Genomic DNA, 20216 nt, shown 5'->3' with positions numbered 1-20216 from the left:
GTCAAAAATAAACTCTTAGGTTAGGATTGGGCTAGGGTTAGGGCTGGGTTTGGGGCTAGGGTTGTGCTCGGGCTAGGGTTGTGCTGGGGCTAGGGTTGTGCTGGGGCTAGGGTTGTGCTGGGGCTAGGGTTGTGCTAGGGCTAGGGTTGTGCTAGGGCTAGGGTTGTGCTAGGGTTAGGGCTGGGGTTGGGATTTTTTTCAAAAGTAAGAAAAAAAGATGACGATATGGCGACTAGTGTTGAGAGCAAGTGCTCGCTACTTGAGTTTGCATCGGGTGCTCTGGTATGCATTGAGTATCGTGGGTATTTGAGTGACATGCTCGAGTCTCTGCCCCATATGCTTCGCGGCCAAAAAACTTTACGGGGATTGCCTGCCATGCACGAGCGATCCCCGCATGTTTTTTTTTGGGTGTCTAATAACCGTGAAACATGCGGAGCAGGGACTCGAGCATGTCACTCGAGCACACGCTGTACATGGTGCATACCTGAGTACCCGATGCAAACTCAAGTAGCGAGCACTTGCGCTCAAGAATAATGACAACTTATTCAATATGATGACCTAATGTAAACAAATTCTGTGCCGTACCTCTGGGTTCAAAATGTTCACTATACACCTTAATAAAATCCTTGATAGGTATAGTTTCCAAAATGGGGACACTTGTGGGGGAGCTCCACTGTTTAGGCACATCATGGGCTCTCCAAACGCGACATGGTGTCCGCTAACAAATTGAATGGAAAATCGGCTCAAATTGTTAGCGGACGCCATGTTGCGTTTGGAGAGCCCCTGTGTGCCCAAACATTGGAGCTCCCCCACAAGTGACCCCATTTTGGAAACTAGACCCCCCAAGGCACCTATCTAGATGCATAGTGAGCACTTGGAACCCCCAGGTGCTTCACAAATTGATTCGTAAAAATGAAAAAGTGAAAAAAAAAACACTTTCATTTTTATGAATCAATTTGTGAAGCACCTGGGGTTCCAAGTGCTCACTATGAATCTAGATAGGTGCCTTGGGGGGTCTAGTTTCCAAAATGGGGTCACTTGTGGGGGAGCTCCAATGTTTGGGCACACAGGGACTCTCCAAATGCAACATGATATCCGCTAACAAATTGTCGGCTCAATTTGTTAGCGGATATCATGTTGCATTTGGAGAGTCCCTGTGTGTCCAAACATTGGAGCTCCCCCACAAGTGACCCCATTTTGGAAACTAGACCCCCCAAGGCACCTAACTAGATGCATAGTGAGCACTTGGAACCCCTAGGTGCTTCACAAATTGATTCGTAAAAATGAAAAAGTGTTTTTTTTTTCACTTTTTCATTTTTCAGGTCTAAGTGCTGTCCGATATAAAAAATAAGGCTAGGTCCACACTACAATATTACTTTCGTGGCTACTGTTGGGTGCATACCTCCTGAGCATATGTGTGACTATGCATATTCAGCATAAATGCCGAGGCATCCGTCCACTATAGGGATATATTGTAAAAAAAAGTATGCCACATGGGAGCATTGGCTTTCTCAACCAATTTTTGGAAATCTGATGTGTCACTTTGTGTGGTAACAATTTTGGAATGTTTCAACATATCCGAGTGAGTCTCTTTTTTTTCATGACACTTTGTACTTCATGTAAATGGTAACTTTAGGTTGATATCTTTTGCATTTTTCTATGAAAATATTTGAAATTTGATGAAAATGTAGAAAAATTAGCGATGTTCAAACTTTGAATGCTTATACCTTCAGACCAGTTAATCATACCACACAAACTAGTTAAAACAACATTTCTCATGTGTCTACTTTACGTCAGCATCACTTTTCAAACTTCCTTTTCTTCTGTTAGAAGAGTTAAAATTTTGCAACAAGTTTTAATTTTTTTAAGAAAATTTACAAATCCTATTTTTTTATGGACCTACTGAACCTATTTTTTTGGAGCTATTGAGTTTTGAAGTGACTTTTAGGGTTTATATATTAGAAATCCCCCAAAAGTGATTCAATTTTAAAAACTGCATCTCTTAAATTATTCAAAATTACTATCACGAAATTTGTTAAGGCGTTTCACAGGAAAGTGAAATGCAAAAGTAAAAGAATTACATTTTTTTTGACTAAAATATTGCTTTAGTCACAATTTTTTTTTATTTTCCCAAGGGGTAATAGGATACAACACAATTTACCACCCCATACCCTCAACAAGTGATCCCATTTTGAAAACTCAATGCATCAAAGGTTGTAGTGAGCATTTTTAACCCATACGTGCTTCCAGAATTTTATAAAATTGAGCTGCGAAAACAATATTTTATGTTTTTTTGCTAAAAAAGTTATCCTCAACTTTTTCTTGACACGTGGGATAATAAGAGTAAATGGACTGAATAATTTGTTATTCAATTGCTACAGAATGTGGCAATACTAAACTTGTGGTTGTTAACTACTGTTTGGACACATGGAAGGGCTCAGAAGGGAAGGGGCTTTCGGAATGTAGATTTTGTTTGAATAGATTGTAAGCACCATTGGTAGAACCCCTGTAACTTCCAGAACAGCAAAATCCTCCCACAAGTTGCCACATTTTAGAAACTACACTACTCAATGAATTCATGACAAAAATATATCTCATACCCTACCATAATTATATATAAATGTAAAGCAAAATTGCATAATAAATATAGGGTACTTAGTGAACTATTTTTGATCAAAAAAAGTATACAAGCCGTCCCACCAGCGGCAAGGTGACCCTAAATTGGGACGGTACCTATACTGCCTATATTAAAAACCTTACTGTATATCAAAGTTGAAGTAATGCATATAAAAGGGTAGACAAATAGGACCGGGTCCCAACTCCAGACCACCTAGGCCCGTGGTAAGCTACATATATACCAATCAGCTCAACAAAGGGCATGCCACACCCTTAAATTGCACAGAATGCAAACAAGTCAAAAAACCAGACAATGTGAACTGAGGTCTAAGATGGCAGACATACAAGAAACAGAGGCATGTTCACACTAGCAAAAAAGAAGCAAGACAAAAATATATCTCATACCCTACCATAATTATATATAAATGTAAAGCAAAATTGCATAATAAATATAGGGTACTTAGTGAACTATTTTTGATCAAAAAAAGCATACAGACAAATATGTCTGCTGAAAGATGAGCAGGCACAGAATGACACTGGAGCACTGCTACTGTGTAGTGCGGCACTATGTTGCTTTTTTGTCATTTCATGTAGTGTAGAAGTTCACTAAGTACCCTATATTTATTATGCAATTTTGCTTTACATTTATATATAATTATGGTAGGGTATGAGATATATTTTTGTCTTGCTTCTTTTTTGCTAGTGTGAACATGCCTCTGTTTCTTGTATGTCTGCCATCTTAGACCTCAGTTCACATTGTCTGGTTTTTTGACTTGTTTGCATTCTGTGCAATTTAAGGGTGTGGCATGCCCTTTGTTGAGCTGATTGGTATATATGTAGCTTACCACGGGCCTAGGTGGTCTGGAGTTGGGACCCGGTCCTATTTGTCTACCCTTTTATATGCATTACTTCAACTTTGATATACAGTAAGGTTTTTAATATAGGCAGTATAGGTACCGTCCCAATTTAGGGTCACCTTGCCGCTGGTGGGACGGCTTGTATACTTTTGTTGATCAAAAATAGTTCACTAAGTACCCTATATTTATTATGCAATTTTGCTTTACATTTATATATAATTATGGTAGGGTATGAGATATATTTTTGTCTTGCTTCTTTTTTGCTAGTGCGAACATGCCTCTGTTTCTTGTATGTCTGCCATCTTAGACCTCAGTTCACATTGTCTGGTTCAATGAATTCATGTAGATGTGTAGTTAGTAATTTAAACCCAAAGGTGCCTTACAGAATTTTATAACATTGGGTCATAGAAATTGAATATTACATTATTGCCACTGAAATGGTAACACTCCAAAGGATGTTTGAATGTTACCCTTTTCACTCAATTTTTTTTTTAAATCTTTTGTAACACCAATCCCTTAATTGAATTTTAAGAAATGGATTAGCTATAAAAATAAAAAAGAAATAACACACAGTGTATCACTGCTGCCTTCTACATGCTTCACTGTGGGTTTGGTGTTCTGCTGGTGATGCACAGTGTTGCCTTTGCACCAAACATACCTTTTGGAGTTATGGCCAAAAAAATCAATCTTCATCTCATCAGACCACAACACATTTTCCCACATGCAGAATTGTTGTAGATATTGGCAAAACAAAGACAGGCGAGTATGTTTTTTTACTTTGTTAGAAAAGTCTTCCATGTTGCCAACCTACCCCACATGTTAGACATGTTAAGAATATTGGAGATTGTTGTCACATGTAGTGCACAACCAGTGTTTGCCAGAAGTTCCTACAGCTCCTTTAATGTTGGTGTAGGCCACTTGGCAGCCTCCATACCAATTTTCTTCTCATATTTTTATCAGTATTTGAGGGATGTCCAGTTCAAGGTAATGTAACATTTGTACCAAATTTAAGCCACTTCTTGATGGCTGACTTCACTGTGTTCCATGGTATATCTAATGCCTTGGAATTTTTTATAGCCTTCTCTTTACTTGTATCTTTCAATAATGAGATCCCTTTGATGTGTTATAAGCTGTTTACAGACCATGGCTTTTGCTGTAAAATGCAATTAAGAAAATGCCAGGAAAATCCTACTAGAACAGCTAATCAGAATCAATTTAAGTTTGTACTGACTACTATTTAGCATGAGTTTACATGTGATTGGCTAATTCTAAAGATAAGAGCATCAACAATTATAAGAAGGTGTTCATACTTATGCAACCACATTAATTTGCTTTAGTTATTTTTATTTTCCCCATCAAAATTATTTCAGCTTGTTTCTCAATGAATTTATATGCATTATACTTGAGCTTTAAACTGGAAAAAGTTCTGAAATGATTATTCTTGGTATGATTTTTTACATGACGAAAACGTGGCAATTTAACATGCGTGTGTACACTTATTATATCCATTGTATGTTGAAATGCTATTTTTTGTCTAGTAAATTATTTTAGGAAAAATATAACTAGATCTTGGAAGAGTCCTAGAAATGTCCTGATCCATTTTGCACTATAATCATGTGCAAGAATGTTTAAAAAAAACACATCAATTTCATCATTTTGGCAAAACACAACACATAGATAAATCCTATGCACACACTGCTGAAAGTAGCCTGGCAGAAAAACTTTGAATCTACAGCAGCAGGATTGATTTATTCTTGAAGTGAACAACTGAACAACTAAAGTTCTTCTATCCCATTATATAAATACATCTCTGATTTTGCCTGGAAATCTGTATTTTCTTTGTGGCCACAGAGCCTATAAGTGGTTGCTTGTTATTTCTATGTGGGTTAGTTTACCATAGATATATAGAGTAGATTTACAGAATAAGTTAGAAGATTATTTTCATTGGCAGCACAGGGTGTGAGCTGTTCTTCTGTGACAGTACATGAGCACTTCTACCATGATGGTGAGTAGTTTTTACTGTGCATGCCCCAATCAGGCAGCATTCTTCTGTATAGCTTTCTGGCTACACAGCAAAATTCAGCCATCACACACAGTCACGGAATATGCGGTCATTATCAGTTCTCGGCAACAGTGCCGGCAGAACAGTGCTGTCTGTCTCCTTCAGATGACAGTGATATTTTGCTTTCTGAGCAGACAGCATTGTTCTATGCAGCTCTCTGCCTACAATATCACCGAGAACCGATAATGACCGCATCTTCTGTGACTGTATATGATGGATGGCTTGTACTGTGTAACCAGACAGTTATATAGTACAGGTAATAATAATTAATAATAATTTTATTTATACAGTGCCAACATATTCCACAGCACTTACAAGTCAGCATTCAGTCATTGAAGACTCTGGAACTCTCTGGGAGAGGAAGTGGTGATGTCCAACTCACTTAAAGAGTTCAAGAGAGGCCTGGACGCCTTTCTTGAGAACAATAAAATTACATCTTATGCTTAGTTAATTAATCCAGGGATTTAATCTGACTGCCAGATTGGAGTCGGGAAGTGAATTTTTCCTCAATGATGTAAGTTGGCCTATACCGCATGTTTTTTTGTTGCCTTCCCCTGGATCAACGCTGCGGAATAGCTACAGTGCACAAGAAATAGGCTGAACTGGATGGACGCTTGTCTTTTTTCGGCCTTATAAACTATGTAACTATGCTCACTGTGAGTTCTCAGCGATAGTTTAGGCAGATAGCACAATGCTGTCTTTCTCCCTCACATAAACTCTCCAATTTCCTTATGGGCAGTATTATGTGCACTACCTAGAGTGGTTTATGTGCTCCTCAGTCTCCACACACACAGCCCATTAGATATATAGAAAATACCTGCGCATGCTCGACCAGAGAAGCCCGCTACTGAAGCAGCTACAATATATCATTAGCAGTTTGGAATAGTAAAATAATGCAATTTTGAAAATTAATTGTATATAAAAAGTTTATTGTTTTTCAAAGATCTTTTACATGCAATGCATTTACGACTGAATTTACTGAATATTGGTTTCAGTAAAGGATAATCAAAAGTTGTCTTACAAAATTACCCTTAAAATATATCCTTTATTAGCAACTATTAAAAACACCCTCCCTATAGTTGATTATATACACATGTACAGTCATGGCCGAAAGTGTTGGCGCCCTTGCAATTGTTCCAGAAAATGAAGTATTTCTCCCAGAAAATTATTGCAATTACACATGTTTTGTTATTTACATATTTATTTCCTTTATGTGTATTGGAACAACACAAAAAAAAACAGAGGAAAAAATTGCAAATTGGACATAATTTCACACAAAACCACAAAAATGGACCAGACTAAATTGTTGACACCCTCAACTTAATATTTGGTTGCACACCCTTTGGAATAAATAACTGCAATCAATCACTTCCTATAACCATCAACAAGCCTCTTAAACCTCTCAACTGGAATTTTGGACCACTCTTCTTTTTTTCCAAACTGCTCCAGGTCTTTCATATTTGAAGGGTGTCTTCTCCCAAATTAAAATTGTTCATTTTTATAGAAAAATGTCAAGGGTGCCAACACTTTCGGCCATGATTGTACATCAAAAATATAGAATTGTTAAATTTCTAACACCACAGAAAGGATTAGCTAGCCATCAAAATAGTTACAGAAGGAGCCTATTAGTCCTTATAAATCTCTGGGCAGAACCCTGCCTTGCCGCACAGATTGGCACCCTAGGATTTATGTCAATAGTGCCCCTGTTAACCAAGAACTATCCCTCTATGTCCCTTGATGACCATAAACATAGATCAATCTTAATTCAACATGAGGAACCATAGATCCATATACCAGATATAAGGCTACGTACCCGAGTAACATGAGACAGGAAAAGGATCTACCCAAGGATTTATAGAGAATAATAGGCTCCTTCTGTAACTTTGTTTGGTGGCTTGCTAATCCATTTATATGGTACTGGAAAATTATCAATTCTATATTTGTGATGTATATGTGTGTATAATCACCTATGGGGAGGGTGTTTTTTAATCGTTACTAACAAAGGCTATATTTTAAGGGTAATTTTCACGCAATGCATTTACTATCATAGTAAAACTCCTGTTTTTGGGATTTTCAGGTGTATTTGCAAACAGTGTATTCTCAGCTCGTAAAAGCAGCTATTGATTGTAATGGATATTGTTATTATTATTATTATTATTATTATTATTATTAATTTATATAGCGCCATTGATTGTGACTGATAAAAGTGTTTATGTATAAATAAAAAGAGGGAACTGATAAAGAAAATGATCAATACAGCTACCATAATTTAGAAACTGACAATATGTTATATTGCTTATTAATGCCAGCTATATATTAGTTTTATAAGATCATGTTTTTGTTCATTTCAGTTAAAGAAACCAAAGCTAAGCCTACAGATACCCTTGGTATTACCTGTAAGATGTTGTTTACTAGTAGATTTTCTGATAAGATATTCTGGCAGAAACATCTTTGAGACTCAGGTCATTGAAAACCAAGGAGGATTATTTATATTTTGCTTATGCATTGCTTAATTATTTCTGAAGTACAACATTCTGTTGCATAGACATGTGTAGGGGCACCATGGCTGTGAACCATATTTTTTTACTTAAATACTGGACCCTTTTGTTGGAGGTCAAATCTCACTGTCTCTCAATTCATTTGATCTTCAAGTTTTTTTTTATCTCTTATATATCCTTTTTTAATTATAATTTAACTTCAATTCCAAATGAATTACATTTTATTCAAATCACCAGTAAAGAACGTATCTTTGCTAGGAGTGCAAATTTCCATATCAAAGACTACCTGCCCTGACTCTTAGGCTACCTGTCCTGTCTCTTACACTACCTGTCCTGACTCTTAGGCTATCTCTCCTGACTCGCAGACTACCTGTTCTGACTTGCAGACTACCTTTCCTGACTCGCAGACTACCTCTCCTGACTCACAGACTACCTGTCCTGACTCTCAGACTACCTTGCCTGACTCTTAGGCTACCTATCCTGACTCTCAGACTACCTCTCCTGACTCGCAGAATACCTGTCCTGACTCGCAGACTACCTCTCCTGATTCTTAGGCTAACTGTCCTGACTCATAGACTACCTCTCATTACTCTTTGGCTGCCCTTTTTATTTAAAAGATCAGCGGACAGCAACAGTCTTGTTACTTTTCTAAATATAATATATTATTAAAAATAGCCTTGAGTGTTCCTAATGTCCCCGTAAAGCAGTGTTCCTCAACTCCAGTCCTCAAGGCCCACCAACAGATCATGTTTTCAGGATTTCCTTAATATTGCACAGGTGATGGAATTATAGCCTGTAGAGGTGATATAATTATCACCTGTGCAATACTAAGGAAATCCTGAAAACATGACCTGATGGCGGGCCTTGAGGACTGGAGTTGGGGAACCATGCTGTAAAGGACCCAACTTTCAAGCAACTTCTGGGTTGTGGGATCCTCCATGCATGGGTGCACCCCAACCCCTCGCTGTGAAAACACAAGATCTCACCCTTTTCCACTAACCAAGATCTGCTGCGTCCTTCAATAAGCGGTTACAGAATGGTAACATAAAGGTGCATCTCAATAAATAAGAATATCATCAAAAAGTTAATTTATTTCAGTTCTTCAATCCAAAAAGTGAAACTCATATATTATATAGAGTCATTACAAACAGTGATCTATTTCAAGTGTTTATTTCTGATAATGTTGATGATTATGGCTTACAGCCAATGAAAACACAAAAGCATTATCTCAGTAAATTAAAATAATTAACAAAACACCTGCAAAGGCTTCCGATGCGTTTAAAAAGGTCCCTTAGTCTGTTTCAGTAGGCTCCACAATCATGGGGAAGACTGCTGACTTGACACATGTCCAGAAGGCAGTCATTGACACACTCCACAAGGTCCCAGAGTTCAAATTTTCATTTGGAAATCAAGGCCCCAGAGTCTGGAGGAAGAGTGGAGAGGCATACAATTCAAGCTGCTTGAGGTCTAGTGTGAAGTTTCCACAATCAGTGATGGTTTGGGGAGCCATGTCATCTGCTGGTGCAGGTCCACCGTGTTTTATCAAGACCAAAGTCAGTGCAGCCGTCTACCAGGAAATTTTAGAGCACTTCATACTTCCCTCTGCCGACAAGCTTTTTGGAGATGGAAATTTCATTCTCCAGCAGGACATGGCACCTGTCCACACTGCCAAAAGTACCAATACCTGGTTTAAAAACAACAGTATCACTGTGCTTGATTGGCCAGCAAACTCACCTGACCTTAACCCCATAGGTATTGTCAAGAGGAAGATGAGAGACACCAGACCCAACAATGCAGACAAGCTGAAGGCTGCTATCAAAGCAACCTGGGCTTCCATAACTCCTCAGCAGTGCCACAGGCTGATCGCCTCCATGCCACGCCGCATTGATGCAGTAATTGATGCAAAAGGAGCCCCGACCAAGTACTGAGTGCATTTACTGAACATACAATTTCAGTAGGCCAACATTTCGGATTTTAAAAACATTTTTCAAGCGGTTGTTATAAAGTATTCTAATTTACTGAGATAATGACTTTTGTGTTTTTATTGGCTGTAAGCCATAATCATCAACATTAACAGAAATAAACAGTTGAAATATATCACTCTGTTTGTAATAACTCTATATAATATACGAGTTTTACTTTTTGTAATGAAGAACTGAAATAATTTAACTTTTTGATGATATTCTAATTTAGAGAGATGCACCTGTATTTAGAGCGGTTTCTGTTTGATAACTGCTTAGTAAAGGATGTGTATCATTTGAGAGGTCCAGAAAATTACAATCTTAGACTTCACTCCTGTTTTTGCTGTACAAATACAAATGAAAAATACTAAGAAAGCATGAATGAGGCTTTATGCAATTGAATTCAAATCATCATTATTGCTCATCCAGCATATTAACAGAACACATCAAACTATTTACCTGTTATTTGCTTTTGAATCTCCTGATTTGGACTCCTCCGTAAAAGGCTAACAGCCTCATAGACACCTCCTTGTCGGCTGGTCTCCAGCTTATTTGGGTTGTTTTTGAAGACGAGATTCCTTACAGCTCCCGCAGCTGCTAGCTGCACATTTTGATTGGGACTCTTGAAGAGGTTTATTAATTTTTGTATGCCATTATATTGGTTAATCTGAGAAGAAGAAAAAAACAAATAAATAAAATACCGATGTTAAGTATAATCATTTAAAATTATTAATGTTTCTAAACTAAAAAATCATCGTAGGTTGAATTCATTGTATTTATCCAGCTTGGTGAACTCAGTAGAGAAAAAAATGATGCCAGAATTGATATATCCCAAAATGGTACGATTAGAAACGACCCTGCCCTATAAAAAAAGCAAAACGACCTTATGCAGCTCCATTATTAGAGAAATAAAAACACATTTTTGCTCTTAGAATATGGTGACATAAAACAATCATTATTATTATTTTTAACTTGTTTTGTTGAACTCACAGCTTAAGGATACAGTATCTTAACCACTTACAGTCAATGGATGTACTGGTATATCCAATGTTGGCTCCTTGTGTACCATGAACCTGCATCATACTTGGCAGATGGCTGTGTTAGAAAGCCCACATCTGCCTTTAACAGCTGAAGTCAGCGCTAGTGAGTGCCAATCATTGTTGTTAACATCTTAAATACTAGTGTCAATCTCCGACAATAGTATTTAAGGCTTGTGGTCAAGAAGGCGCACCGTTCTGCAGAGCTACCGACTCTCTTCTACTTCCCTTGACATGATAACTGAGAGCCCACTGAAAGCCCCCATGCCTGTTATAATGGTAGACCTATGAAGATCTGTCTGTCTGTGGTTTGGCTTTATGTGAGATCATGATTTTTAGTATTTACTACAATACTAAACTACTGCTATATATTGTATGAGTGAGATCAATACTAAAAATGTAAAGTAAAATCAAGTTTTATAAAGCATGCAAAAAATCAAAAATTTGAATAACACTATTTCCCCCCATCAAAAATAAAAAAAGAAACTATAAAAAAGAAACATTTGTTATCATTGCATCTGAAAAACTAACAAAACAAATATTTTCATTCCGAATGCGATCCAACAAAAACATTAGATTGCACGCAGACCAATGTTAGTCTATGGGGTATTGCGCTTGTCCAATATCTGCTGTATGGGCTGGCTCACAAGACCGTATAAATCAGACGAGTGCAATCCGATAAAAATAAGGGATTGTTATTCAATGAAACAGGGCAGATCTGTGTATTTTTCTCAGCTGTATTCGGCATCAGTAAAAAATGGCAGCATGCTGTGATTTGGCTCTGAAATTGGATGGGTGCAGGAAAAATAATAATCAGATGCCATACTGACCATCAGTTTGGCATCTACTTTTTTCATACATTGCAATTTTGTAAGATGGGAAACTATAAGTGATCCTGTTAAAGATTAATAGCTGCTGAGTAAAAAAGCTGATTGTATATGGATTGCACACGGATGACAAGTGAGAAAAAAATTGACCCACTCTCCTGGAAGAGAATGGGACCGATCTTTTTATACGCTCATGTGACACTAGTATATGGCTGAGTTTGATCCCATATTCGGATAACACTCAGCCATACAAGTCAATGAGTGTGTGGAAATCACTGGACTGCACTCGGATGACAATATTCAAAAAACAATATTTGGTGTGACCACCCTTAAGCTTCAAAAGAGCATCAAAGCTTCAATTCTTCTAAGTAAACTTGCATACAGCTTTTAACCCCTTCACGACATATGACATACAGTAACTGTACTTTATGACTGGGAATGAGTTCCCGCAATTTGACATACAGTTGCGTCATGGCAATCATACGAGCACATAAGCTGTGCCTTCACGATCCCTCCAGGGGCTCGGCTTAAGTGATAGCCGAGCTCCGGCTGTAACAGCCAGGGCCCTTGGCTGTTTAACCCCCTAAATGTTTAACAACCTAAATGATACGATCAATAGCGATCGCAGTATTTAGAAGGCTAGGAGAGGAATGGGGGGGGCTCCCTCTCCCACCCGATCGGCACCCGCGACGTAATCGTAGGCTGCTGATAGTAGTCATGACCTACAGATCTGACAGCTATGGTGGCCTGTTAGGCTATTCCAGGAGCATGGCCTAAAAGGCATTTTGTCAGTGTAACACTGACGGATGTAATGCATTTTTTGAGTACTATGTATTGTAATGCATTACAACAGTGATCAAAATCAAAGTAAAAGTTGAAGTCCCATAGAGGGACTAAGCAGAAAAGTAAAAAGTAAAAAACAGTTATTTTTTTTAACAAACAAAGAACAATTGTCAACAAATATTACGCCCAAAAAACTAAATTAAATGAAAAAGTACACATACATGGTATTGCTGCATGCGGAATGACCTGATCTATAAAACTGTCACATTATTTAACCTCTTATGTGAACACAGTAAAAAAAAAAAAAACTTAGCAAAAATTATGTTTTTTCATCATACAGCCAAACAAAACATAGAATAAAACATGATCAAAAATCGGAATAGAAAGTGATCAAAAAATGTTATGTGCCGAAAAATGGTAACAATAAAAAAAGATAAAAATAAAATCAGCCCTTGAACTGCCGTTGATTTATTCATTCTGCCTCCCAACAATTGCAGTAAGGCTCACTTCACATTTATCCTGATGAAGTCATTTTAGATTCCGTCTAGCCTATGATCCGGCAGTGTCCGTCTGTTTAGGCGTCTTTTTAGGAGTGCACAAAAACACAGTCAGCCACAGATGTCAAACAGAACACAAAGTAACTCTCCCTGTCTCATTATTGAAAGGATCAGTCAGGGGTTTCATCTGAATCATGTATTTCAGAGATTTAGGTGGAAACCCTGATGTAAGTGCTCAGCTTAGAGCGCATGATAAATATGAACTGACCCAAAATGTTCTGTACCCCAAAATGCTACCAATAAAAGCTTCAACTTAACCCACAAAAAAACAAGCCCCACTCGGGCCTGTCCAATATAGGAGGTGTCCACATTACTGGCATCATAAAGGCTCTAGAAAAGTAACATAGCTCCCACCAGAATAAACACCTGACATGGCTCCCACAACGGCTTCCACCAGATCCAGCAAAATATGTGCTCCCAAATCCAAATTCCCTCCTCCCATCTGAGCCCCACAATTTGCCTAAACTGCAGTTAGCGTCCATGTGTTTGTTATTAATGTAGTGAGGAGAGCCCACTTAATTTGCAGATATGTGGCTCTAGAAGCACAAGCTGGGCACATTGTATTGGGCACTAAAATGTGCTGGGTACTTCAATGTATTGGGCTCAACAATGGCATATTTTCAAATTTCACTCTGCAACTTCTACTGTGTGTTTGTTTCTGAAGAACATCAGCATCCAAATCATCACTATCCCCATAGATGAATTCTCAGAGAGTGTAATTTCCAAAAAGTGGTAACTTGAGGGGAGTTTCTGCTGTTCTGGCACTTAGAGTCTTTGCAAATGGAGACCGCAATTTATTCTAGAAAAATCTGCGCCTTAAAAAGTGAAATAGCGCACCTTCCCACCCGAGCCCTATCATGTGGCCAAACAGTACTGTACAGACACATATGGTGTATTGCCACGTTGAGGAAAAAAACTGTATTTTAGTGATAAAAATTTAATTATTATTTCTTAAATTCGGTGACACTCCTGTGGTGTCAATATCCTCGCTACATCACTAGATGTATTCACTGAGGAGTGCAGTTTGTAAAATAGGGTCACTTATAGAGGGTATTGCTGTTCTAGCACCTCAGTGGTTCTGCCAATATAATATGACACACACAAACCATCCAGCAAAATCTGCATTTCAATATGGCGCTCCTTCCCTTCTGAGCTTTACATTGTGCCTGAAAAGTAGTTTCTGACCACATAAAGGATATTGGCATAGTTAAGGAAAAATTGTGTAACAAATTATGTGGTTCATTTTCTGCTAATAGCCCTTTTGAAAATTTAAAACTTGGGGCTAAAACAACATTTTAGTGGAAACATTTTTTTTTCATTTCCACAGCCTAATGTTACACAATTCTGTGAATCATCTGTGGGTTTAAAATACTCACTACACCCCTACAAGAATTCTTCCAAAGGTGTGGTTTCCTAAATGGTGTCATGTATGTGGGGTTTCTGCTGTTTTTGCACCATAGCGGCACGCCAATTCCTGCCAAATCTGCGCTCTGAAAGTCAAATAGTAAATCTTGCCTTTCGAGCCCTGCCATTTGCCCAAACTGTTTTTTTACCCCACATGTGGGGTCTCAACATACTCAGGAAGAATTGCACAACAAATTTGGTGGTCCAGGAAAAATTTGGAGCTAAAGCAAAATTTTTGAGGAAAAAAGGTATTTTTTTTATGTTCTAATGTTTTAAAATTTTGTGAGGCACCTGTGGTTTCAAAATGTTCACCAAACTCTTAGATACATTCTTTGAGGGGTGTAGTTTCCAAAATGGGGTCACTTGTGGGATGTTCCTGCTGCTTTGGCACCTTGTGGCCTCTTCAAATTCAACATGGTGTCAGCAGTCAATTCCAGCCAAGTCTGCGCTCGAAAAGTCAATAATGCTCCTTCTCTTCCGAGCCCCGCGTGTACCTAAACTGTATATTCCAAACACATATTGTGAATCGTTGTACTCGAGAGAAATTGACCAACAAATTGAGCAGTGCATTTTCTCCTGTTAACCTATTGAAAATGAAAAATTTGGGGTTAAAGAAATATTTTACTAAAGAAAAAAATGTAGTTTGTCACTTTTACAGTCCAATGATTTAAAATTCTAGGAAGTCCCTATGGGTTCAAAATGGTCACTACATGGCTTAATAAATTCCTTGAGGTGTGTAGTTTCTAAAATGGGTAATTTTTGGGGGTTATCTGCTGTTTTCGCACCATAATGGCTCTTCAAGTGCAATTTTTGCATCTGCAGTCTATTCTGGCCAAATATGCACTCGAAAAGTCAAATAGCCCTCCTTCCCTTCCGAGCCCTGCCGTATGGCCAATCAGTAGTTTTTCCCCAACATATGGGGCATTGGCATAGTAATAGTTAGTAAAGCCGAATAAAGACTTGCGTCCATCAAGTTCGACCTGTTAGTTCTGTAATTGCTAAAGTTGATCCAGAGGAGGGCAAAAACCCCAAATGATTTAGCCAATCTTCACCTGAGGAAAAATTCCCTCCCGACTCTGAAACCAGCAGTCAGAATAAATCCCTGTATCAACCTACTATTTTATTTTATTTTTAAGTATATGCAGAAATCTGCCTGGTATCTAGAAATGCATCCAGTCCCCGCTTGAACTGGTTTAGTGAATCCGACATTACCGTCTCCTCACTCAGTGAATTCCATATTCTCACTGCTCTTACCGTAAAGAACCCCTTCCTATGCTGGTGCTGAAACCTTTTCTCTTCCAGTCTTAGTGAATGCCCTCTTGTTACCGTAATATCCCTCCTTTTGAACAAATCCCGGCCAAGGTCTCTATACTGTCCCCTAACATATTTGTACACATTTATTATGTCCCCCCTCAACCTTCTCTTTTCCAGGCTGAATAGTCGTAGTTTTGCCAACCTCTCTGGGTATTGCAGTCCCTCCATTCCCTTTATTAATTTTGTTCCCCTCCTTTGTACCTTTTCAAGCTCATTTATATCCTTTCTATATAGTGGGGCCCATAACTGAGCACAGTATTCCAAGTGTGGTCTGACCAGTGCTTTGTACAGTGGAAGAACAATGTTCTCATCCTTTGCAGCTATACCTCTTCTGATACATCCCATTACCCTGTTTGCCCTTACAGCAGCCGCCTGACTTTGGGCACTCCAATTTAGTTTGCTATCAATCAAGATGCCCAAGTCCTTCTCCATCTCTGAATTCCCCAATGATTTCCCATTCAGTGAGTACTGGTGACTTCCATTTTCCTTCCCATATGTATGACCTTACATTTCTCCTCGTTAAACCTCATTTGCCATTTAATGCTCCACCTACCCAGCTTATCCAAATCCCTCTGTAGGTCTGCACTGTCCTCTTTTGTATTAATTGTTTTACATAACTTTGTGTCATCTGCAAATATTGATATTTTACTATTTATCCCGTTGACTATGTCGTTAATAAAGATATTAAATAACATTGGGCCTAGTACAGACCCCTGTGGTACCCCACTAGTGACGCTTACCCAATCTGAGTATATTCCATTTATAACCACCCTCTGCCTTCTATCCTTTAGCCAGTTAGCTACCCACTTGCAGACATTTTCCCCCAGCCCCATCATTCTCATTTTGTATGCCAACCTATTATGTGGCACGCTATCGAACGCTTTTGAGAAGTCGAGATGCACGACATCCACTGGTTCCCCCTGATCTACTCGAGAGCTAACCTCCTCGTAAAAGTCAATCAGGTTTGTTTGGCAGGAGCGATTCCTCATGAATCCATGTTGGTTCGGGATTAAAAGATTATTAGCATCAAGATGCTCCGTAATTGCCTCTTTAATGAAGCTTTCAAAAATTTTGCCCACAACGGACGTCAGACTCACCGGCCGATAGTTTCCGGCGTCACTTTTCGCTCCCTTTTTGAATATTGGCACTACATTCGCCTGTCGCCAATCAAGTGGCACAGACCCAGTCTCAACAGAGTCCTTAAATATAAGATATAAGGGTCTGTCTATCACATTACTTAGTTCCCTTAGTACCCGTGGGTGTATGCCATCAGGTCCTGGTGATTTGTTTATTTTAATGTTACTGAGGCGTTTCTGTACCCCAGCTTGGGTTAGATTTGTCATACTTAGTGGAGGATTAAGTTTGTCACTTCTCATTTCGCCTGTTAGTTCTTTTTCCTTTGTGAAAGTTGACGAAAAAAATTTATTTAATAGATTAGCTTTATCCTCATCTTTCTCTATGATTTTGCCTTCATCACTTTTTATCGGTCCAATATTATTCGATTTAATCCTTTTACTATTTATATACGTAAAGAACAGTTTGGGATTTGATCTACTTTCCCTAGCAATACGTCTCTCTGTTTCCTCCTTTGCTATTTTTATTTGTTTTTTGCAGGTTCTCGTTTTTTCCTTGTAACACATTAGTGCCTCCTTGCTGTTTTCCTGTTTTAATCTCTTGAATGCCTCTTTTTTGCTATTTAACGCCCCTTTTACGTTCTTGTTCAACCATATTGGTTTCCTCTTATTTCTAGCCCTTTTATTCCCATACGGTATATACCTCTCGCACTGAGTATTCAGAATTCTTTTGAAGGTTTCCCATTTACTATTCGTATTTCCTTGATTAAGAACTTTGTCCCAGTCTATAAGTTGAAGGTTTTCTTTCAGCTGATCAAACTTCGCCCTCCTAAAGTTTAATGTTTTAGTTGTTCCCTTATTGATAACCCTACTGAAGGGCATTTTGAAATTGATAATATTATGATCACTATTACCTAGGTGCCCCCCTATCTGTACCTCAGTTATTCTATCAGGCCTATTAGTCAATATTAAGTCCAACACGGCCTTCCCTCTCGTTGGTTCCTGCACTAGTTGGGAGAGATAATTATCCTTGATATTTGTCAAGAACCTTTTTCCTTTCTGCGATCTACAGGTTTCTGTTTCCCAGTCAATATCCGGGTAGTTGAAGTCCCCCATTACAATCACCTCATTATGTTTTGCTACTTTGTCTATTTGTCCTAATAGCAGTTTCTCATTCTCCTCTGTTATATTGGGTGGCTTATAGCAGACCCCCAGTAATATTTTATTATTATTTTTTGCCCCCTCTATCTCTACCCACATGGACTCGACCCCCTCTTCTCCCTCTCCTATATCTTCCCTTAGTCTGGGCTTTAGACGTGACTTTACATATAAGCAGACTCCTCCGCCCTTCCCCTGTTTCCGGTCCCTTCTAAATAAACTATAATCTGTTAAATTTACCGCCCAGTCGTAGCTATCGTCTAGCCAAGTCTCTGTTATACCTACGATGTCATACCTCTCCTCCGATATAAGCGCCTGCAGCTCTTCCGCCTTATTGGTCAGGCTTCTTGCGTTGGTCAGCATGCAAGATAAAACTTTGGGGTTATTTAGCATCCTATTCTTCTCTAATGATCTAACTGTACTATCCCCACCCCCCTCTCCACCCTCATTATATTCACTTCTCCCCTTCCCCCTTGCTTGCCTCACATCCCACCTATTTCCTTGGTTCCCCCCCCGTCTCTAGTTTAAAAACTCCTCCAACCTATTAGCCATCTTCTTCCCCAGCACCGCTGCACCCTCCCCATTGAGGTGCAGCCCGTCCCTACGGTAGAGCCTGTAGCCGACAGTGAAGTCGGCCCAGTTCTCCATGAACCCAAACCCTTCTGCCTTGCACCAACTCTTTAGCCACTTATTCACCTCCCTAACCTCCCGTTGGCGCTCCTGTGTGGCTCGCAGGATTGGTAGTATTTCTGAGAAAACTACCTTGGAGGTCCTTGCCCTAAGCTTCCTACCTAGATCCCTGAAATCATTTTTAAGGACCCTCCATCTACCACTCACTTTGTCATTGGTGCCAATGTGGACCATGACCGCTGGGTCTTCGCCAGCCCCACCCAGTAACCTGTCAACCCGATCCGCGATGTGCCGGACTCGAGCGCCAGGGAGGCAGCACACCGTTCGGCGATCCCGGTCTTTGTGACAGATTGCCCTATCTGTCCCCCTAATAATAGAGTCACCCACTACCAGGACCTGTCTAGCCTGCCCTACACTTCCCCCCTCCCCCTCATTACTGGAGCATACACTCCCCCGGCGGTCAGAGGATCTGTCGTGCTCCAATAATGCCGGTTCTGAACCAGCCTTCCTATACTTCTTCCCTCTATCCTTTCTAACTGTTACCCAGCTCCCTGCCTGTTCAGCCTGCGCTTCCCCACTAAGCTCCACCCCCAGTGTTGACCCATTGAGTGTCTGCTCGGTGAGCAGCAAACTCCGTTCCATGTTGTCGATGCTCCTCACTACCGCTATCTGAGCACTTAGATCCAGAATTTGGGCTTCCAAGTGCATGATATGCTCACATCTCTCGCAGCAGTATGGATCCCTGAGCGGTAGCTCAGGGAATGCATACATTGCGCAAGATGTACACTGCACGGCTCCGGCCAACATACTCAGAACAAAATGGACCACTCAATTTGTTGTGCAATTTCTCCTGTTACCATTGTGAAAATTAGACACTAAAGCAATAAATTTGTGGAAAAAAGTAATTTTTCATTCTTACAGTCCAATGTTTTAAAATTCTGAGAAGACCCTGTGGGTGTCAAGATGGTCAACACACACCTATATAAATTCCTTGATAGATGTAGTTTCCAAAATGGGGTCACTTTTGTGGGTTTTCTGGTGTTTTGGCACCATAGCAGCTCTTCAAATGCAACATGTCCTATTGTCTATTCCGGCCACATCTGAGCTTGAAATGTCAAATAGCACGCCTTCCTTTCCGAGCCCTCCTATGTGAACAAACTGTAGTTTTCCACTACATATGGGGCATCAGTGTACGTAGGAAAAATTGCACAACAATTGGGTAGTCCATTTTCTCCTGTTACCCTTGTGAAAATAAAGAATTTGGAACTAAAGCAACATTTTAGTGAAAAACACATAATTTTATAATTATTTCTGTGAAGCACTTGAAGGGTTAACAACCTTCCTGAATGTGGATTTAAATACTGTGAGGAGTGCAGTTTTTACAATAGGGTCTTGTTTGGGGGCTTTCTTGTTTGGGGGCTTTCAAAAGTGAAGTGGTC

The 20216-nt window shown here is 39.3% G+C and overlaps 1 protein-coding gene across 1 annotated transcript in view; it reads right to left on the bottom strand.

Annotated features, from left to right (window-relative positions):
* The window catches only part of PKP1 (plakophilin 1), a 177492-nt gene that overhangs the window by 86268 nt on the left and 71008 nt on the right, over positions 1 to 20216 (bottom strand). The window contains exon 5 of the mRNA XM_073666620.1: positions 10454 to 10661. Coding sequence (XP_073522721.1) covers positions 10454 to 10661 — 208 coding nt within the window. The remainder of the gene's footprint in view (positions 1 to 10453; positions 10662 to 20216) is intronic.

This window comes from Phyllobates terribilis, unplaced genomic scaffold (genome assembly GCF_046119375.1).
Source record: "Phyllobates terribilis strain yellow unplaced genomic scaffold, ASM4611937v1 Scaffold_2__4_contigs__length_985480577, whole genome shotgun sequence".
In the NCBI taxonomy this organism is placed as follows: Eukaryota; Metazoa; Chordata; class Amphibia; order Anura; family Dendrobatidae; genus Phyllobates; species Phyllobates terribilis.
Note: the sequence above shows the minus strand (reverse complement) of the source record. Positions and strands in the feature narration are given on the sequence as shown.